Source organism: Acomys minous (genome assembly GCF_964271855.1).
Source record: "Acomys minous genome assembly, chromosome: 14".
Lineage (NCBI taxonomy): Eukaryota > Metazoa > Chordata > Mammalia > Rodentia > Muridae > Acomys > Acomys minous.
Genome location: NC_140496.1, coordinates 27,819,608 through 27,842,245, shown reverse-complemented (window position 1 = coordinate 27,842,245; position 22,638 = coordinate 27,819,608). Strand labels below are relative to the sequence as shown.

The window sequence follows — 22,638 nt, the reverse complement described above, 5'->3', positions numbered from 1 at the left end:
AATGCACCTGAAATGCAAGAAAAATATTTTAAATCTGAGGGAAGGAAGAAAATAATTCTCTCAAAGAAAAACAAGAAAACACACACAGATGAAGGAATTGAGTAACTCTTGTAAAGATTTATAGAAAAATACAATGAAACAGGAGAAAGAAATGAATAAAACTATTCAAGACCTAAAATAGGAGTCAGAACCAACAACAACAACAACAACAAAACACAATCTAAGGCAATCCTGGAGTTGGAAAACCTGGGAAGAGAACAGGAAATCCAAAGAGAAGCAACACCAACAAAATTCAAGAAATGGAAGAGAGAATCTCAAATGTAGAAGATATGTTGAAGTTATTGATACATCGGTCAAAGAAAATGTTAAAACTAAAATGTTCCTGACATAAAACATCCAAGAAATCTGGAACACTATAAAAAGACCAAATCTGAGAATAATAGGAATAGAAGAAGTAGAAGGATCCAAGTTACACAGCACAGAAAATCTTTTCAATAAAATCATAAAAGAAAACTTTCGCAACCTAAAGAAAGAAATGTCCATCAACATGAAAGAAGCCTACAGAACTACAAACAGATTGGGACAAAAAAGAAACTCCTCCTGCCACACAATAATCAAAACACTAAATGTACAGAACAAAGAAAGAGTATTACAAACTGCAAAAGTAAAAAAGACAAGTCACATATCAGAATTACACCTGACTTTTAAACAGAGACTATGAAAGCCAGAAGGTCCCAGATGGATGTCATGCAGACATTAAGAGACCACAGGTGCCAACCCAGACTACTATACTATGCAAAACGTTCAATCACTATAGAAGGAGAAAACAAGATATCCCTCAACAAAATCAAGTTTAAACATTACCTAGCCACAAAGCCACCCCTACAGAAAATGCTAGAAGGAAAGCTCCAACCCAATGAGGCTACCTATAGCCAGAAAGATACGGAAAATAAATAACCCCACATCCACAAAAACAAAAGAAAGGAAACACACACACACACACACACACACACACACACACACACACACACACACACACACAGCATAACAACAGTCATTGAGGAAAAAAAGAAAAAAAGATGGTGGGAGCTTTTATACAGCAAACCTACTGCCAACATCAAGCAAAATGGCGAGTAGCAAATCAATTCTACTGAAATCAAGGACAACGACAAGGCTGTCTACTCTCTGTATCTCTTCTATGTAGTATTTGAAGTCCTTCGTAGAGCAATAAGAAAATGAAAGGAGATCAAAGGGAAACAAAAGGAAAGAAAGAGCCTAAAATATCACTAATCGCAGATGATATGATGGTATATATAAGTGACCTCCAAATTTCTACCAAGGAACTTCTACAGCTCATAAACACCTTCAGCAGAGTGGCTGTATACAAAATCAAATTTAAAAAATCAGTAGCCCTCCTTTATACAAGAGACAGAGTAAGGAGAAAATTAGGGAAACAACATCCTTCACAATAGACACACACACACACACACACACACACACACACACACACACACACACACACAAGTAAAGTATCTTGGTGTAACTCTAACCAAGCAAGTGAAAGACTTGTATGGAAAAAACTTCAAATCTCTGAAGAAAGAAATTGAAGTAGATATCAGAAGATGGAAGATCTCCCATGCTCTTGGAGAATGGTAGGATTAACATACTAAAAATGGCTATCTTACCCAAAGTAATTTACTGACTCAATACAATTCCCACCAAAATAAAAACACAATTCTTTACAGACCTTAAAAAAACAATTCTCAACTTCATTTGTAAAAGCCAAAAACCCTGAATAACTATGACAATCCTGTACAATATAAGATCTTCTGGAGGTATCGCCATCCTTTATGTCAAGCTGTACTATAGAGCCACAGTAATAAAAATTCCATAGTACTGGCATAGAAACAGAAAGGCAGATCAATTGAATCTTATTGAAGACCAAGAAATAAACCCACACATCCATGGACTCTTGATTTTTGGAAAAATAATCTAAAACCATAAAATGGAAAAAAGACAGCATCTTCAAAAATTTGTGCTGGACTAAGGGAGGGTGGAGTTTGGTGCGTTCTGCAAAGACTGATGCTCCAACCAAGGGCCATGTATGGTGAGGACCTAGACGCTCTGCTGATATGTAGTAGACAGGCAGTCTCCTTGCAGGTCTCATAACATGGGGAGTAGGGGCTACCTCTGACATGGACTCTGGGGCCCACTTGTTGATCACTTCCCCATGGCAGAGTGGCCTTGCTAGGCTGAGGTCAGATGATAGATGAGGAATGTTTCTCTTTCTGAGTACGGGGAGGGATATGAGGAGATGGAGGAGGGAGAATTGTACGCAGAGAAGAGGAAAAGTGAATAAACCAAAAAGAAAAAGAAAAATGTTGACATTAAAATAATAATAATCTTCCAATATGATGTTACTAAGAAACTGAACATGTTATATACAAATATCATACCATTACAAGAAGACTATAGTCATCAAAATACTGAAACAGAAAATATCAATTTCAGGTGAATGTTTACAGGGACAGGAAGTCCTATGCATGCTGGTACAAATGAAAAAGTTATAACCACATTGGAAGGCAATTTTGAAACCTCTTACAAAGGTGGGTGTCATCTTACCAAAAGACCTAATACTCTCATGCCCAAGATTGAATTGAACATTTATGTCTACACAAAACTTACTGTAAATATACTTATAAACAAAAAGGCGGACATATTTATTTATAATGGGTTTACTTGTCATCACAAGATCACAGAAGATCTGGAGGTAATTGGACTGTTCTTCAGAAGTAAATGTAAAAACTATTCCGAGAGACACCATGGAGGACTATTTAGTCATAAAAAGGAAAAAACCATCTAGCCAAATAAAGTAGTGATTGAAGCTTATACGAAAATTACTAAGTAAAATGTCTGCATCAAAATTATTTCTTACACAAGATATTGTGGGAAACCAAGAGCTGCAAATAGTGGACAGATGAAGTTAGGAAGTAAAAAAAGAAATCTCATCTGTGGTTATCTGCCTCCGTTTTCTCAGTTAAGAAAAAAGCTGTGGTAGCTTGCAAGTTTATAGTGGTTAAGATAGAATTTGGTACCACTATTTAGTATTAATTATTATTAAAACTTAGAGTCATTATTGATTATTCTGGCCTTAAATGTGCAGCATTGCTTTTGATTTCAGAAGTAATAACATAAACATTTCAATTCTTATGACAAAAGCTCTTAGGGTTTTTAAAAGTTTTTTTTTTTATTGTATATGTGTGTATACTGGATTTACAAATGGCTGTGAGCCACCCTGTGGGTGTTGGGAGACAAGTCATGCTTCTTTCCAAGTGCGGCAAGTGCTCCCTTCACTACTGAGCCATCTTTTCTACCTTCAAAGCCTGTACCTTTATTTGTTGATCTCCTGCAGTGACCTCACTGTCTGTTCTGAACTCAGCCTACACTTATTATCTGTGAAGAATCCCAGTGGGTACACAATGATGAAATCCGAAGTGTCTGCCATGGATATAAAGACTCCTCTTGTTGTGCTCCTAACAAAATGAAACTGAGTAAAAATCCTCTCTAGTAATGGCACAAGTGTGATTCTGCTGGCTGAGGAGCTGAGTCCAGGCACAAGAGATGAAACTCTACTCTGGTAGAACGAGAAAGGCATCTGAGTACATACATTACCCAGAATCCATAGGCACTCACTCACAGCCTCGTATAGTAACTATATTTTGTCTTTTGTCAGGATAACTAATTCCATAGTAAGAAGACATATAGCTTATTTTAAATCACTTTCTCCGTGGGTCTACACAAATATATTTACTTTTCATCCATTTAACAGCATGAATATCTTCTTTACTATTCTTATCTATTCACCTGCATGTTTATCTATGCATGTTGCATCCTGTCATATAAATCAATAATGCTATCTTCCCTACATGAAGATTCTGAGAGATAGGACAATAAAATTATGCCTCAAAACTATAAAATATGAATGCTAATCAGTCAAAGAATAAAAACATTTGTACCTATTTTTTTTTCTTTAGAAAATTTAGGTGTCAAATATAAAGAAATAGTGTTTGCTTATATTCTTAGGAACTCTAGGAAACCACCATTACTGTGAGAGGCAATGTTCCTGATAGAGTATGTTTAAAAAAATATATCGACAATTGTACTCGATACTCATCTTCGGTCAACATTTCAGAAATTCACATATATATGCTTTAGACCTGCCCTGACATGCAGCAGACTCATTTTCCTCCGAGACAAATTTGGGGAAATGCTGACTCTTGGAGCTGTCCTCCAAATTCTCTCTCTCTCTCTCTCTCTCTCTCTCTCTCTCTCTCTCTCTCTCTCTCTCTCTCTCTCTCTCTCCCCCTCTCTTTCTCTGTAATTACTTATTTATTGGAAATAATGGGAATTATGGGAATATCTATACAAATTAAAACTGATAATGCTCCTCCATATGTGTCCCTTAAGATGAAGAAAATCTTCACATGTTATAATATTAAGCACATTATTGGTTAATTCATGGATTTTTAGAACCCCTGTGGAAGAAATAAAAAGAATCCTGAAAAAAAAAACCCAACAACAACAAAAAAACACAAAGACAAAACAAACTGTGTGTTTTAATACCAATTCATAGCTCTTTCAGACACACAAGCAACCTGAATACCATTTGTCTGTAGAATCAATACAAATGTTGTATCTTGTGATACTAATTTCTATCTAAGGACAAAGAGTTTATCACAGGTTTAAGGAGTTGAGGCAGTGATTAAGAGAACTCTTGTCATTCAGAGGACCAGAGCTCAACTCCCAGCACCCACTCTTAAGGGATCTGATGCCTTCTTCTGCACACATGCACCATAAAATCACATATGTGCACACATGACATAAATAAAGATTAATTTTAATTAAAAATAAAAGAGCTCCACAAGACAATCAGATTCATAGGACTGTTTGAGTAGAATCACAGCTGGGTTGTCACCACCTCTCCAGGTGGTAAATTTTTTCAGAAATATTTTGATTCTCTGGTAAATACAGGTTTGCTAGTTTCAGTATTTCAAGCACCAACAAGAGTCCAGCAGGTGTCTCCTGTTGCTTAGAAGGCACAGAGTGGACCTGGATGAAGATTTGGCAATAGAAATTTTCTCCAGGGATTGTAAATTGGGCCACAACCTTGACAGATAATATTTTAAGAACAAGTGTCTCACTGATTCAAATATATATTTTTCAGAGTCAACATTAAGATAAACCCAGTTTACAATCATTCTAACAAGCAATCAGAGGGCCAAAAGAGGAAGAAATTAAAAGGAAAACGGAGAATTATAGCCATTAGCCACTACTGTGCATGCACTTAGAAACTAGGCTTTACTTGCTATACTGGAGAGACTGATCTGATTTTAGGGCTCAGGTACAGATATCATCAGTGCTGCCTCTTCACATGGATATAGTTAATACTGAGTCATTTCTTTAATTAATCATCTGAAAGACTAAGTCAAATTACAGTAGGACTGTGTGAATATGGGAAAGACTTTTCTAAATCAAGTGAAAACAACAAATCATTTCTAAGGAACACTCAGGGTTCACCTCAGAATTATGGACAGGGATTGAAATTCTGCTTGTATAGATTTAATTTTGGGACATCTATATATTTTCATAATTATGTCTTATATAATATGTTCTTATTTGCAAGTATTAACACTTAAGAAATCAAATGAGATACCGTCATGTTTTTTTGTTATTATATCATTCCTATGAAAATTTCTGGAGCAGTTACTACCAATTCATCTACTAAATATTTGCAAGAATAATTATGAAAGGAAAAAACTATTAAAATCATTTCACTTTCCTTAGAAATTCACCTTGAAACAAGAGTGGATGTAAAGCTGTTGGTACATGACTAGAAATAGAACTGTTCACAAAATGACTGAAAGCAAATTTTCTATGAAATGCAGAATAAAAATCCTCTAATGGCATTTTGTTTGATTACATATTATGAGATGAGGTTTGGACCATAGACTTTAAAATCTGAAGAGACTGAGCACAGTAGTTTATCAATGTAAGACTTAAAAATTAGTAAGGAACCTCTGAGAGCTGGCAGGAAGGATGAATTATATGTTTGTCCTATACAGTATTGTTGTTGGGTTTTTTTTTAACTTGTAACATAATTGAGGTAATTTAGAAAGTCTGTTAGAGCAAAGAATGATGACTCAAGATACCTCTATTAAAAGCTTACAGATATAAACCATGTTTATAGTCTCTTCGTTTTTCACCAAGCTTGGTTTCATCCACCATGTAGAAATAACGTAATTCCTCTTTAAAGACTAGTGTGTTTTAATTGAAATGCCATGCATGTCATATATGCTATTCTGTTTAAATTCTAAACCCTGGACCACTGTGGGGAAGGGTTCTAAAACAGAAAAGAATCAATGAAAGGTTTACTTCCTATTGCATATTTTAAAATTATACTTTATGTGTACATGCAGATAGGTTTACAGATATACATAGGCATGTTGCTATTTGTTTGTTTGCTATTTAACTCCTCCCTCCATCCAACCCTCCCTCTCTATTTCCCTTCCTCATTCACTCCTCACTCCCTGTTTCCTTCCCTCCTCTGCTTCTGTCTTTTGAGGTGTGTGTGTGTGTGTGTGTGTGTGTGTGTGTGTACAGGTATTATATTGTCTTGACATTTTTAATGAAGATTTAGCGCATTTATGCAAAATAAAGATGGAATTTTCACCCTGTCCTAAGGTTTTGGAACTACAGCTGTTATTGGCATTCACATCAGGTACACCAGCTGGATATCTTTTGAAACTGTTGATTTCAATCCTCGTGATTTTCTGCCCATGTTTTCCTAAAGAATTTCAATTTTGTTCATCCCTTTGAATCAAAGCTGGCAAAAAAAAGTATAATCAGATCCATCAAGATCTGTTTTCCCCTTTCTCACTTTACATCTTTCCTTTAGAAAACAATGCTGCCAAGTTCTTTAAAAATATTGCTCAGAGAGAGAGAAGGAGATCACAAGAGTAAGCTACAAACTCAGGAATGTAAAAAAAATGTGTCAAGTCAGGACAGAGCATCCTTTGATTGTTTAAATGTATGTGACATGTAATGTTGTTTTTTTTTTTTGTAAAAATAGAATTTGAAAATTAGTATTTCTGATTGTTAACTTGGGCATATTCTTTATTTGGGGCTACAATATGTCCTGATCAATGAAAGAATAACAATCTAATCCATGCAAGCTGCTGTCAGTATAATTTGCAATTCACTACTTAGGAATGGCAAAGTTCTCTATTTAGCTGCATGCTAGTCTAACATGTGGCCTTGCATAGAAACAGAATGTATTCTCATGAGATGTGTTTTTCTAAGGCGTTTGTTGAGTAAAGTTGCTGTACTATTGCAGATTATTTTTAAAGCAATTAATTCTATGATCATATAAATGTCGGAGTCTCAATAAGAATATATAAAATGAAATTATAAAACTATGTTAACATTTAAAGACAAAAATAAACAATATAAGCCTTACTTAAATTCAGAAGTTTTCAAATACATTAAACTTTTTGCATTGAACCTATTTTTGTACTCAGTACTTTTTTGTGTATAAAAGATAGTATGACCTATCTTTCTTCCTTCCTTACTTAATTTCTTTCTTCCTTTCTTCCTTACTTAATTTCTTTCTTTCTTTCTTTCTTTCTTTCTTTCTTTCTTTCTTTCTTTCTTTCAAGATCAAAAGGCAACAGAGGATCAGGTTGTTTGGTGTGAGATTGTATCTTCTAGTAATCATACTTTTAAGACAGGTTTCAAAGATATATATGTGTGTGTATATATATTATATATTATAATATAAACGGTAAAACAAATACAGGTACTGTCACATTCTTCTTGATTCCATTCCTATCTTCTGACTCAATGAGTCAATATAGACATATTGTATTTGGCTGGCAGCACACAAGTCTGTATTACATCCTTTGAAGATAGGGAGGTAAAGGAGGACTTCCAGAGGTGATACACAGTGGAAATTGGGTGGTAAAAATAGAAAAAGGAAGTACTATGTCTAATTAGTTAGGAATGATATGACTAGAAACACCCTCATGATTTTCAAAGGATGTGGGTTTGTTACGGCTGAGGATACTGAAAACAAGAAAAGGAACTCTTGTGTTCCTTTGAGGTTGAAATGAAAGATAAACTTACGTTGTCCAATGGGCATAGTTTGTATTAGATCTCAAGAGCTCCCATTTCAAATTAGCCTAAATTAGATTTCTTTTTAAAAACCAGAATATTTTATACAGTTTTACCTAGTTCCAGAATCTGAAATCATAGTGTTCTTGGACCCATGTTGCTCTGGCAGGACCCACTATGTCCTTTCTAGTGACTTCTTAGCTTCTGATAATACAACTCATGTTTCTGCCTCTCCCTGTATGTGGCTGTCCCTTAGTACACATGCACTTTTGCATAGCTTTTTATATAAGGATATAGATAGTTGTTGTTCTATGCAACCAAATAGAGTATGGACTGAACTTATCTAATTATTAACTTCTTCCCAAATAAATTCACTCTGTAAACTTCTGAGTGGGCAAGTACACAGGAGATTTTTAGGAATACAATTCAACCCTGTACAGATAGATGAGAAAAGTGTGTGTGTGTGTGTGTGTGTGTGTGTGTGTGTGTGTGTGTGTATGTGTGTGTCTGTGTCTGTGTCCTGTGACTGTGCAAGCATATAAAATGAATGCTTCAGATCCTCATTGTTTAGGAAGTTTTGGGAACAAAGACTCCCTAACAACAATTAATAACACTATGATGTGGATGTTGGCATTTGATTAATTTTGACATTGAATTTCTTTGAATCAATGTTTAAATATATGACTGAACTAAAACCACAGTGATTCTCAAAAAAAATGTTCTTGGTCAATAACATTAAAAAACTGCCAGAAGAATAATGAAGATCAGCTTCTGGATTATACCATATTCTTGCTGAATAAAATCTGTGTATCTCAGTAAGTACTTTATATAGTTGTAATGACTTATTACACAAAACACAAATCTAAATCTCCAAACTAGCTGGAGGAAGTAAACTGGAAGAAAGAATGTTCTTTCTTCCGTAAGGTGTCATAGAATGGCAGAACTGAGAAAATGTCTTGTTGCATTTCTCATGCTAAAAATGAATTCAGCCTTGAAATTTACTGATGTTAAAATTTAGTGTTCATAGTTTGATGAGAAATAAGATATTTATGAAGGCTCAAAGTATCAAGAACATAGACAAAGAAGAATAGATTTTCATGTGAGACACACAGCATGTACATACTCAGCAGAGTGATCAAAGTCATTGTCACCAATAATAGACTAAATAGAGCACCTCACACGAGTCATGGTAGCCTTATCTTGGAGAGTATTGTCAAAAGGCACATTCTGAATTCAACCAAGGAAATAGCTGACAAAGTTTCAGAATTGCTATGAAATGTTTTCTGTAGTTCTGAAGTACAAAGACCATTGAAGGGAAAAGAATACTGCATTAAACTTATAGAATAATGAGGTCTTATCCATGTTTAGTCTGAAAGAGGTTCCTCTTTACTATAGCAGGTCATGAGTTGAACAGTTGGGGCACTCTGAGAGAGGCCCCTGCATCAAACAGGAATAGGATGCTAATATTCCATCCTTGAACTTGAAGGTGGGGTTGTGCTACTATACAATGACATCTATATGATGAGGTTTTTACTCAGAGAATGGGGAGACAAGACACCAGAACCTTGTTATCTGGTGATTCAGCAAAGATGTTTGGATGATACTTAGCCCCTTGACCATAAAACTTAATCCAGTTGCTTAAAATTAAATATAACAACAATCACAAATAAATGTATGTGTTTTTATGAGTGTCCCTTTAAAAGACGACGTGAGTCTTAAGCATTTGGATTTTTTTTTATATAAAGATCTATAGTGTTAATCCTGAGACAAGACAAATAACTGGATAAACACAAAGAAACATTTTTTTAAAGAAGAAAATAATCTGAATAACTTCGTAGTTTTAACATTTTCTTTTTCTTTAAACTTAGCCGCTCTTCGATTTCATATAGTGTACTCATTTTTCCCTACCTCTTACATGGGAAGACCATGGAAATACGTGGGATACAAATTTTTAGAAAGACATGTTTCATCAACCATTTTCCAAACTTTTCCTAAGATTTCAATGAACATTTTTTTTGATGGAAGCGAATTCTTCTCCTGTCCTCACCTCCAGCAGAAACAGAGTGCACTCAAGCTATTTTCTTTTGTTTTTGTATCTAATACATTAGCAGTACTTTAGCCCCTGCCATTCACAACAGGAGTCTTATGTTTACTGATATTTGAATTCCTGTGTGATGTATTAGTCTTACATTTTTAAAGTATTTACATTTCTATCTTGGTAACTGTAATATCTCACCCAAACTTTTTTTTTTTGCAACTTTTCTGTCACATCTTCAATTTAATTTGCAAAGCATGCTGACCTCAAAAGCTCTCTCACCTTAGAAGAACATTAACTATGGTAAATATGCAGCATAATCTTTGCTCTCATATAAACAAAATTCTCTAGAGATATTATCGGAGATCAGTGGAGCATGATGGGTAAACCCATGGGAGGTAGCGCCAGATGTTTAAACTTCAATACAAGCTTTTTACTTTAATACTTGGCTTTACATTAGCAATTATTTTCCTGTTTTCTGATTAAAACTAATAAAAACTAGTGAAATTTATCATCTTTGGGCTAAAATCACAGCAGTATTGCAGAAATTAGAAACATTTAACACACAATGTTCTGGTGTAACTTTTCAATGCATATTTTTCACTGTTAGAGTAGTACTTGGCTATATGAAAATGGAACAGAAAGTGAGTGTTAATCAGTGATTCTTGCCCTGTGGGTCTTGACCTTCTGCGGGGGGTTCAAATGACCATTTCACAGGGCTTGCATATAAAATATCCTGGATATTAGATATTTACATTATGAACATAACACCAGCAAAATTGTAGTTATGAAGTAGCAAGGGAAACAATTTTATGTTTTACAGTTGCGATAATCTAAGTGTGAGGACCTGTATTAAATGGTATAGTCTTAGGAAGGTTAAGGACACTGTTAAGTATTCAACATGGACAATAACGAAACAAATTATTGCCCAAATTCTACCTACTGTCATAGCCCTTTAGCACACGTTGGCTACCATGTGGTTTTAAACAAAATAAGTTCCTTCTAACATGTAAGTGCACAGAATAATTGTCAGTGAACAAGTTTTCATTGACCATGGTATTCACTATGCGTTCAACAATTTATTGAATGATACTGTTACAAGAAAATCACAATAGCTTTTTTTAAAAAATTTTTTTATTGCACATCAGTTCTATTTTAGGCCACACAGTTAACACTTTGATAATTGAAATTCTACAGCCATACTTCTAGCTAGTGTTTCCTGTGCACACTAGGCAGATAAAATGGCCCTAAGATGGGAGTTTTGTCACTCTCACAACTGGAAGCAAGATTTAGAACTTACTAAATTAAAAAACAGTTTATAAAGTAAATAGTTTATTGCACCTCAATCCAGACTTAGACTAACATTTACTGTTACACAATTACACTAAGCTTTATACTGACTTTTTGAAGTTATAAAAGTAGGCAAATCTTAAGTTAAAAAGTAACTTCTGATTTTACTGTTAAAATAAAACAGACACGTATGTCTATAAACAACTTTGCTATAGAAGCAAATTATCATCAATTCTGAGATTCTCTGTAGAATATTAAAAAAAAAAACATGTCTCCAGCTTCCAGGAAAGCTATCTCTAAATTAATTTGGCTGCTATTTAGGCAAAAATACATGTGTGTTTTGTCTTGACAGCCTGTCAACTGACAGGCAATGCTCAAACATCACATTTATTTCAGTTTAATATTGGTAAATTTCTCAATTAGAATTTCATTTTTCACTTTCTGAACAATGAAATCCCTCGGTTCTCCCTGGCATTCCTTAGGGCATACAGGTGCAGTGTTGGCAGTTTTGCAGTAGCAACGGAAGAAACCGAAAGAAGAAAAGAAGTAAAGGAGGAAATACTATGAGAGAGGACCATGGTAGTTGGGAGAGAAAGAGGATAGTAGCTGACCTTCATCCTGATACTCACCTTCAGGAGACATGAAGGGACTAGGTTACACTTGACAATAAAATAGCATAGCTGCCTCTGCTTACATTAACCAGAGAGGCCAGCATCAAAAAAACAAAACAAAACAAAACAAAACAAAAACAAAAACAAACAAACAAAAAACCCACAACAGACATCCACTGCTTAAAGTCAGTACATATAGGACAGTACAAAAGTAAGGTGAGGAATGCATTAATAAAATAATTTATCAACATCAAAACACACAACGATAATACACCCATTCTCTTCATTTAAGCTTGTATTTAAGCATGGGGACATTAATCGATCATCATAGCTATGAAAAATAGGCCATATTTACCTATCAAATTTCACAATCAGTCCCTGAATAAAGAGTGAAATTGGACCTCAAATATGCACCATGTGGATTTTGGAATACATCCTACATATTAAGGATTTAATCATGTATGTGTATTCAGACAGTAAGGATATATATATATCCTCATATATATCCATATATATATATATATATACATATATATATATGAGATATGTATGCTCTTAAATTTCTCCCTTCAGCCAAAAAAAAACCCTAAAGAATGTGTGCACACATACATACACAGAGATACACATACATATGACACTCTGTAATGAATAAACATTTTATAGATGAAAATAACTTTGACATTTGTGTACCTATATGGACTTTTCTTTTCCAGCATATGTATCAGGCAAGTGACTTACATGCACAGAAAAGGCATCCTCTGATACAATTATAGTCATCAGATATACCTTTAGCCTTATGGGAAAGAAAGTAGCATGGAACCATCTCAGTTTCAGGGTTCACCTTTTATTTGTAAGTAAGCATCTCTCTGTTGACATAAGGTGCTGGCTGGTAATCTTATTTTTAGAAACTGTCTTACTAAACTCTAAATAAAAAGACAAATTGGGTAAGCTCCGTGGCCTAAAGGAGTAGACTAAACAAGATGTAAAAGAAAAGGAAAAATCTCATAGCATTGCTTACTTCCTGCTTGTACTTCAGAATTTAAAAGCTGCGCAAAGAGGGAGATGCTCCTGCTTGTTTGCGCACTTCATTTTTACTGTGGAGCTGATGGAGGAGAGGAGCATTACAGCTAGGGATTCATAAAAGTCTCTCCTAAAAAATGTGTCATTTCGGTCATCTACAGAGCAGCCATTCAGATTTGATGAGCAGAAAAAATAAATAAAAATAGAATTCCTCTCACAGGAAGTAGATAAAATGGAATCTTGGTGGGAGAAATATATGGGTAAGATATGACGAACTGAAATCAGTTCTGATTTGCTGCTGAAATAGGTGTTTCTACCCAAGTTTTATTATAGGCTGGTAGGGAACAGGAGATCAAATGAAAATAAAGCCATCGAAAACTCCCTGGCTAAGAGCTTGCACCGTTTTATTCAACCTAAAAAAAAAAAAAAAAAAAAAAAAAAATCACATGAACTCTGGTGCCCATGATTTGATCACTACACCTTAGCAGAGAGCCCCTGTGGGACCACAGAGGAAGGGGGATGCAGGCTATCCCGATGAGACCTGATAGCCTGTGGTCAGAAGGTGGTGGAGGGGAGGAGGACCCCATCTGTCAGAGGGCTAAGGGAGGGGAATAGAATGGAAAGGGAGGGAGTGTGGGAAGAGGAAGATAAGAGCGACGGGATAACAATCAAGATGTAATGTAAATAAATTCCAATAAAATACGTACAAAAACTTTAAAAAAAAAAACTGTGGAATATATGGAAGATTCCTTCCTATTGTAAAAGCAGATATTGCTTAACAAGGTTTGAATATTCAAGTGTACCATTAGGCAGGCTGCTGTGTCAGTCCATTGGCACGCACTGGGGTCTGCTCTGGAAGGGCTCGGTATAAGAGTAAAGTGAGAGTATCGATTAAAATTGCAATATAGAGTGTCCAGTACTGAGTGGAGAATATGTACCATATGACTCCTATGAGGGCTTAGGATCATTGCAGAAGAGGGATCAGAAATAGTTTAAAAGTCAGCAGGGGTTGATTGTGACAAAGACGTAGCGCTTTCTGGACACAGCAGAGTAGCGTGGATGAACTCGCAGTCGTGGCACAGTGCACAGTACCTGTGCAAGGCTAAATTCCATCAAATCGCAGCATGAGGAGGGCGAGAGGGACAAAGCATGACCCCTACATGAGGACATATTGGTATTTCTTGACTGCCGGGGGAGGGAGGGTTGGTTTTCTTTAAATGTATATCCCTGCATAAGTCAACAACGTTCAAGTAAAAGACCATAGATCCAGGACTATTTGAACAGCACACTTTGGTCTTGACGAGGGAAAGAAAAAAACACAACAAAGACAAAAAATGCAAGGTTAGTTGGTAATGGAAGAGGTGAATTTGGGGTGTGGGGAGGGGGAAGGACGGTGACTATTATCAGACATATGGTACAAAATGCTCACACAGTTAATAAAAGAAATTAGACAATTTTATAGTCAGCCATGGCTATAAAGGAATGAGGAGCTGCAAACTTTGAAAGAGAAGGAAAGATTGACCAATAGCTTTCAGGTTTTGTACGAGGTTTCAGTGTGCATTGCGACTCAGAAAGTGGTAGAAATATGAATCAGAAAAAAAATATAAAGAAAAGCCATGATAACTAACGTGGATGTTTAATATTGTCTTTGGTTTCTTTGGGGCTTCCAGGTGAAAACATACAGAAACATGTGAGCTTGTAGGCTTAAGCAGGCAAGTAAAGCAGTGTGTGGGGTTTTATGCTAGTCATACAGAGCAAGTGGCTGAAGACCCGGGCTGACCAATGAGCAATTCTCAGCATGATGGAAGTGAAAAGAAAAGAAAGGAAGGGAGACAAGAATAAGGTGAGAAAGAGAAAGTGGAGAAAAATGAGGAGAAAAGGGATGATAAAGAGGAGATGGATAAAGATAAAGAGAGGGAGAAAAGGGAATAGAAACAGGTATGGAAAAGAAAAAATAAAAAAAATACCCAAGGAACAAAACCATAGGAATAAGTGACCAAATAAGAGTAGGTGACCAAATGTTGAAGGGGGAAGATGAAACTGATCAGACTGAACAACTAAAGCAACTACAGTGACAAGATCACGTGGGCTAGGTAACGAATATTGTGATATAACTGACAGTGAGCATCACATACATCTTCGAAGCTCACCATCTTTATGTTGACACTTTCCAGATATAACTTTCTTCAAGATGTTCATATCTATGCCATGTTCCTGAGATATAGAATCTGGAAGCAGGATTCGTGATAAGGCATTTCTCTGGCTGAAAGTTTAATGCCAAATTTTAGGGGTTTTAAATGATGAATTCCATTGTCACTTATTCTTTGGTTTGTTTCTTTTTCATATATGTGTGTGTGTGTGTGTGTATAAAATATATTCACATATATTTTTTTTTCATGCTTGTCACTTTTATGTGTGTCTAGTTTATCTGGCGTTGCGGTTACCATTTCCTCTCGTACAATTCGAAACGGACTAAGTTCCATTTTGCATGGGTAAAAATGACTTTTGTGATGCTGCACTTGGAATTTTGTGTCCTTCCCCCTGACCTGTCAGAGAAGAGGAAGATTGATATTTTGGAGATGCTCTATGAAAGTTTGAGTTAAAGAATAGACAATCAGACGTACAGGAGGAGGCATCACACGCTCGTGTCCTGGAAAGCATATTGCTTTGTTTTGTATGTAATAAGTGCATCAGTGATTCAGACAAGGTAGGACTAAGTGACTGCTGGTAGCAATGCCTTGTAGAAACCATGCAGTTAAGGTAAATTGGCCATGAAAAGAGGAACTCATTGGTAAAAGAAACCGTATAATCCACCATAGACTCTGCCACTCACTCAAGCCAGTGTCTGACTGACTCTAGCCCTAAATGCTTCTTTGCACTCATCTGCATGTGAATAAACACAAACAAATAATTAAACATGAACCAAATATCAGTAGGATTAGCTTGGCATGTTGGAACAAATCTTGACAAATCTGTCTCAGTAACCATACTTGTTTATGACAGGAATACAAATTTAGCCCATTGAATACCGCGGCGTAAGGCGCGATATTTTAATAAAACCTCTCCTCTGTCAGTTTTTATCACTATGGGACTAAAGCTATTGAGCTGTGGAACTTACGCCAAGAAAGGGGATTTGGAAATGCAAATGAGAGATAAGAAGGAAATAAATATATTTCATTCGGCAACATACCATCTCTGATGCCTGCAGCTATTTGAAAGATGACCCTTAACAAGTCAATGAAATTGAAGCATACATACCCAAAATGGACATCTCGGGAACAGTGGCGTGATAAGGTCCATTGAGAAACTCGGGTGCATTGTCGTTGATGTCTTGAACTTTAATAATAAATTCAGAAGGAGGCTCAAGAGGTTTGTTTGTCTCCCAGTCCACTGCCTGAGCCGTTAAGGTATACTCAGCCTTTTCCTCTCGGTCGAGTCTTTTTATAGCGTGGATATCTCCAGTTATATCATTTATTTGAAAGATTGTCCCAGCTCCATCACCTGATAGGATATACTTGATTTTTTTGCTTCCAGGGTCCAGGTCTGTGTGTAACTGAAATGAAAAGTGGCTGCAGTTAGTTATGAAGATAGCTAACTTCTGAATTATTTAACTGACCCTTGTTTTTGTATCAGATTGGTTGTTTTTACACTACTTCCTCAGTCTCTGCTAAACAAGTAGCAAACACAGTAAATAGTATATACAAATAAGCAAAGAGTATATAGAGTTTCAGGCATAGCACGTTACCATAAAACATAATGAACTTCATCTACACTGGCTTTTATAAAGTGCTCAAATTTCCTTAAACTCTAATGGATCCAAAATGATGAGATAGTCAACCAAGCCCAAGCACAAAATATGTTTTGACGTTTTGGTATACATACACAATTTCTCTCTCTCTCTCTCTCTCTCTCTCTCTCTCTCTCTCTCTCTCTCTCTCTCTCTCTCTCTCTCTCTCAGACACACACACACACACACACACACACACACCCATACATTCAGTGTTATTACTACTGCTTTTTTATGAAAAATAACAAGACAATAACCATAGTTAGTTTTAATGTAAACATCTCCTTAAATTTTATCTTAAAGTGAGTTATTTAGGGTACAATGTTAAAACCAGGGGACTGGAGAGATGGCTCAGAGGTTAAGAGCACTGGCTGCTCTTCCAAAGGTCCTGAGTTCAATTCTCAGCAACCACATGGTGGCTCACAACCGTCTATAATGAGGTCTGGTGCCCTCTTCTGGTGTGTCATACAGCCAGAACACTGTATGCATAATAAAAAAATAAACCATTAAAAAAAAAGATTGCAGACTTGATGCCCTATGAGCATATACAGAGGGAGGAGGTTCCTCCTCAGTCACAATCATAGGGGAGGGGAGTAGGTGGAAAATGGGAAGGAGGGAGGAATGGGAGGATAAAAGGATGGGATAACTACTGAGATGTAATATGAATGAATTAATAATAAAAAAAGAAGACTGTGGAAGGAATGTGACTTAGCCCAAGGTGAAAGCAATCTTGGCGAGCTTTGCCCCTAGAAGAAACGTTACTTGGTCCCTGGTGAAAGCAGTCTAGGGGGGCTCTTTGAGACACCACAGATACCCCACTGAGATAAACACTGTAATGGACTGAGAGGAGCCATCCTGAGTCCTGAATTAAGAAAAAGGTCTGGAGACTCCAGCCGGGCTATTGTATTGCAAATCGACCATCAGTGGGAGGAGAGAACCAGAGACACCAGGAGTGGTGGACCAACTGAAGAAGGAGACAAGGAAATTATATAGTTAGGATCTCTCATTTCTTTCTTTGATTTTCAAGAATATTTACAGTCTGGGAAATCATTCTTACATCATAGAAATATTAATAATGATAGAATATAGTATCACATTCTCAAACAAAACAATGGAACTTCATGGAAAACGTCAACTGTTCCGCAAGAATTCAGATTACATCAACGAGCACTGACTGAACAAAGCTTGCAGTGCTTCTATATGAAGCAAGGCCTTGGCTTTACAGACATAGGCAGGTGTGAGGAAAGCAAAATTACAGACCTGTTTACTCCTACTATGTTGCATCCCCCAGCCTTGATATGATGGTCTGTACCTAGTCATATTGCATCTTGTTATGCAATTCAGTTGATATCCTTGGGAGGCCTACTGTTTTCTGAAGGGAAATGGAGGAAGAGTGGATCTGGGGGAGATGGGAGGGGGAGGGGAGGCTGGCGGTAAAGGAAGGAGGGAGGCTGCAGTCAGGATGTATGTATTGTCTCAGGGAAGATTAAATTAAAGAAAAACATACTTATAGTTTCTTCACAAGAGGGATTAGGAATGTTCTGATATGTAGCTTCCCCCATGAAAACTATGTAGATTGCCATATGTAGATTCCTGCTTTAAAACATAACGAATGTATTTTTAAAATGCCTATTATTTCCGGACTATGGAGATGGCTCGGCAATTAAGAACTGTTTTGTAGAGGACCAAGGTTCAACTCAGAGCATCCACATGGCGGATCACAAGAATCTCTAACTCCATTTCCAGGGAATCTGATGCCCACTTTTCACCTCCAAGGGTACCACGGGTGTAGGATGTTCACATATATACACAGATGCAAACAGTAATACACAAAAAATAAAAATAAATGAATCTAAATGAATGCACATTATTTTCTAATCTTAGTTTGTAAATTAAGTAACTAATGCTGCAAAATAATGCCTAAATACATATATTTTTGTTTAACTTCCTTATTATCTGCCAGTAGAATCCTAACTTTTTTGAACTTAGACATACAAAGTATTTGTTCCCTTAAACAGGAGGCATGTTGTGGAAAGAAACTCCTCCAAATTCAAAAGGCATTGTGTTCTCCTGGGATTCCTTTTATCTGAACAGCCTCTATCGCTTTCTTCTCAAATTTGAATTGTATTTAGCGCTTCAATAAATGAAAAGAAAAGATTACGAAAAAGACATAAAATAGCAACAAAGAGCCGAAATGCACTGAGATCTTACGCTTTACCTTTGAATATTTTTTAAAAGTTGAAGCATAAGATTACATCAAATATTTATTGAATCTCAAAGTGTATCCCTTTCATTTATTGTATTAAATTTATGAACAAGAACAAATATTGAAACGCCATTTTATCTTAATGAATATGAGATTATAATTCATTAATGTGATATTAATCCTAATTTATGATCATTTTAATTTATGTGCATTTTAACATTTCCATTAGCATTTTTATTAAAAAAAGAGCATTTGAATAATATATCATTCATACAGGCTTACATTCAAAAAGAAGCCATTCTGGAAACAAGGAGAAATACTCATTGTGTTAATCTTGTCCACATTTTTTAAATTAACAAATAAACCATACAAATTGAACTTTATTGTTATTTATGGTACTAATTATTTGAGCACTGTCTTCATCCCAATACCAATAGCATCTGATTAACAAATTGTATTATGATGTCAGGTTTTATAATCATTTATATTTAAGAATAAGAAAAAAGGGAGGTAAAGTGCATAGTTTGTCTTTTTTTCTTTTTCTAAGAATAAACACTGTAGTAAGATCAAGTCTTTTGCACTATTTGTTCTGTGGAGATTAACATATTTCATTGATCTTCGGTTATTCTAGGGACATAAGGACTAATCTGCATAACTGTTTTTAGAACCTGAGATAGTGTATCAATCTAAAAAGTGTTTAAAGATAAAAGTGGCCATATTAAATATGAAATAGCTGGAGCCGTCTTTATTATATAAGTTGTACAACTATTCAATAATCCTGGCATAAGTCTGTTTGCAACACAAATGCCAATAACTTGGGCCAGTGGAATGGCTCAGGCAGGTAAAGACACTTGCCATAAAGCCTGGGAACTTGAATTCAACCTGAGAAAACCGCATGGTGGTAGGAAGTATCTCCTGTGACTTACACACGTGACCAGTAGGACACAGATGAAGGACACACAGGCACACATATGCAGGCACACAAATATTTATCTTTTGGTTGTGAGCCTAGCCTCTAATGGCTAAGTCTACTCTCCAGCTCCACACAAATATTTATATGTGTAAAAAAAAAAAAGTAACTTGTACTCATTACATTCTTTGAAATACTAAAGAAAATATTATATGCACTATGGTCTAGTGAGCATAGATACCCCTGAGAAGAACTCTCAGTGAGGGGTTGACCTTACCAGATTGGCCTGACCACAAGCCAGCAAGCAGCATGACTACAAGGTTTCTGCTTCAAGACTCATTGAGTCCCTACCCTGATATCCCTCCACAGTGGTCTATAATCTGGAAGTTTAAGCCAAATAGGTCCCATCCTCCTCTAAACCTTGGTTTTGGTCATGGTATCTGTCACAGGAACAAAACTTGAAACTAGATGTTGGGACCAGGGGAGTAGATGTTACTGTGATGATCTTGTCCATGTTGTTTCCAGAAGACTGTGGAACACTCTGTGTAAGGCCACTAAGTGTGCTGATCTTATTGAGTTGTTCTAGTAGGAGCTTGGGAGGTATGAATGTGACAGGAAATGTGGACTGCGGAGGGCTGAACTGTGACATTTTAGAGGGAGGCAAGTGCTCTACTGGCTCTGGACTAGGGGCCATAATCAGCTGGTACTAAGGACTCAGCAGGGATTTCTAGAGTGGTACCACAGAAATGGAACCTGTGCTTCACTGGACATCATGATGCTCAACAGGCGGTGGCTGAAAAGTCAGCTCTGTTTTATTTCCTTTTCTGTGTGAGATTCGGCATCTTCACTTGGATTCCCCCTTGGCTACCTTGGGTCTGTGGATTATCCTGTACTTTATGGCTATCCGCTTATAAGTGAATAAATACCCTGTGTGTCTTTCTGGGTCTGAGTTGCCTTACTCAGGATGATTTGTTTCTAGTTCCATTCATTTTCCTGCAAATTGCATGTTGTCGTTGTTTATCACATCTGCATAGTATTCCATTCAGTTGAGGGACATGTAGGTTGTTTCCAGTTTCTGGCTATTACAAACAAAGCTGCTATGAACATAGTTGAAGATAGTTGTTTTTGTGGTATGGTGGAGCATTTTTGGATATATGCATAGGAATGGTATAGCAGGGTCTTGAGGAGGTAGTTCTACTAATAAGAGATTAGCACTGAATGGGTGGTAACATCTTGGGAAAACAAGAAAGTATTTCCTTAGGATCAGTACATAGGTCAGGCTGTGTCTCCTGCTAGCAACTGAATATGGCTATGTGTAAGAGTCCCCACATGGACCTCATTTGGAAAATGCAAGATCAAGAGGGTCATGCCAAGCATGTGAAACCAAGCATTCTGTGGCAGGCCTGGAATCCCTATGGAGAGCCCAGAGAATTATACTGGTGAAGGTCTAGCCTCATTTGTAATGGAGACAGCAGGATATTGAAGATGCCAGAACTCTAAGGTGTCTGTCAAGGATAGTGACAGGTTCCATTCACACCGGCCTAAGCATGTAAGACAACTATGGGTGCTGAAGATGGAAAAGCTGGCATAGTGAGTGGGTCTGCCTAAACAGAGGTGGGAAGCGATACAGCAAGTGATTCCAAGATGTTATACACCAAGCTGCAGAACTTAGATTTATACTTCTACATTTTAGTTTTGTTTGCATTTGATTGCTTTTATAAACCAGGTCTTCCCCTTTGGAAAAAGAAATATGCAACATTTTTTTTTATTTTATAAGAAGAGCTCATACTTAAACCGCACTTTGGACATTATAAAGAGACCTTGGACTTTTAAAAATATTAGATTTTTTAAAAAGGCTAATGGATTTTTAAAGGTTGTGTTGTGTTTTATATTAGGACATTAAAATGAGGCATTTTCTTCTCTATTTTTCTCTCTCACACACACGCACGTACACTAGGTGAGAAATTTGACATTATAACAAAAGAATTTTGGATGTACAGCAAAAAATGATTGGTAGAAAAAGCTGGAGCACCTAGGACCCCAAGTCCGGCCCTAATGGTTATGGCAAAACACAGTTACAAGCTACTGTTTCTGCTGTCCTTTCCCACATGTCTGTCAGATCCAGCACGTTTAAGGCAACCATTCTCTCCATTACTCATCCCACTGACATGAGCCTGTGATGCTAAAGACATCCTGGGTGTACTAAATGTTCACAGTTGTGAGTAATCTGGACATGTCAGTGTTTCCTTTCTCGGGAGTTGCTTTTGCTAACTGGAGCAGAAAAAGGGCCACATGAAAATCAGGCTTGATGGGTAAGACTCTACGGGCTTGCACGTCGAGTCTGGCCTTGGAATGGTACAAGAAAGCGCTATCCTTTCACTTTGTAAGTATGCAGAACACACCCTGTGTGCTTCCTTGTATTATCTTAGAGGTGGAGGTAATAGACATGGTCTCTGCTTCCAGTCTCAATTGATTTTTGGAGATAAATAAATATAAGAACTGGAGACATGTAATGATAACTATTGTTATTATAATTATGTCATTAGGGTTTGAACAAAATGCTTGCTCCGTTGAATATTGGCTTCCAGATGGTGATGCCATTTGGGAAAA

General features: G+C 36.5%; 1 protein-coding gene across 5 annotated transcripts in view; it reads right to left on the bottom strand.

The window, feature by feature from the left end:
• The window catches only part of CDH8 (cadherin 8), a 386,819-nt gene that overhangs the window by 229,921 nt on the left and 134,260 nt on the right, over positions 1 to 22,638 (bottom strand). For all 5 annotated transcript variants that reach the window (XM_084757456.1, XM_084757455.1, XM_084757457.1 and 2 more), the window contains exon 3: positions 16,384 to 16,678. In XM_084757456.1, the coding sequence (XP_084613582.1) occupies positions 16,384 to 16,678 (295 nt within the window). The remainder of the gene's footprint in view (positions 1 to 16,383; positions 16,679 to 22,638) is intronic.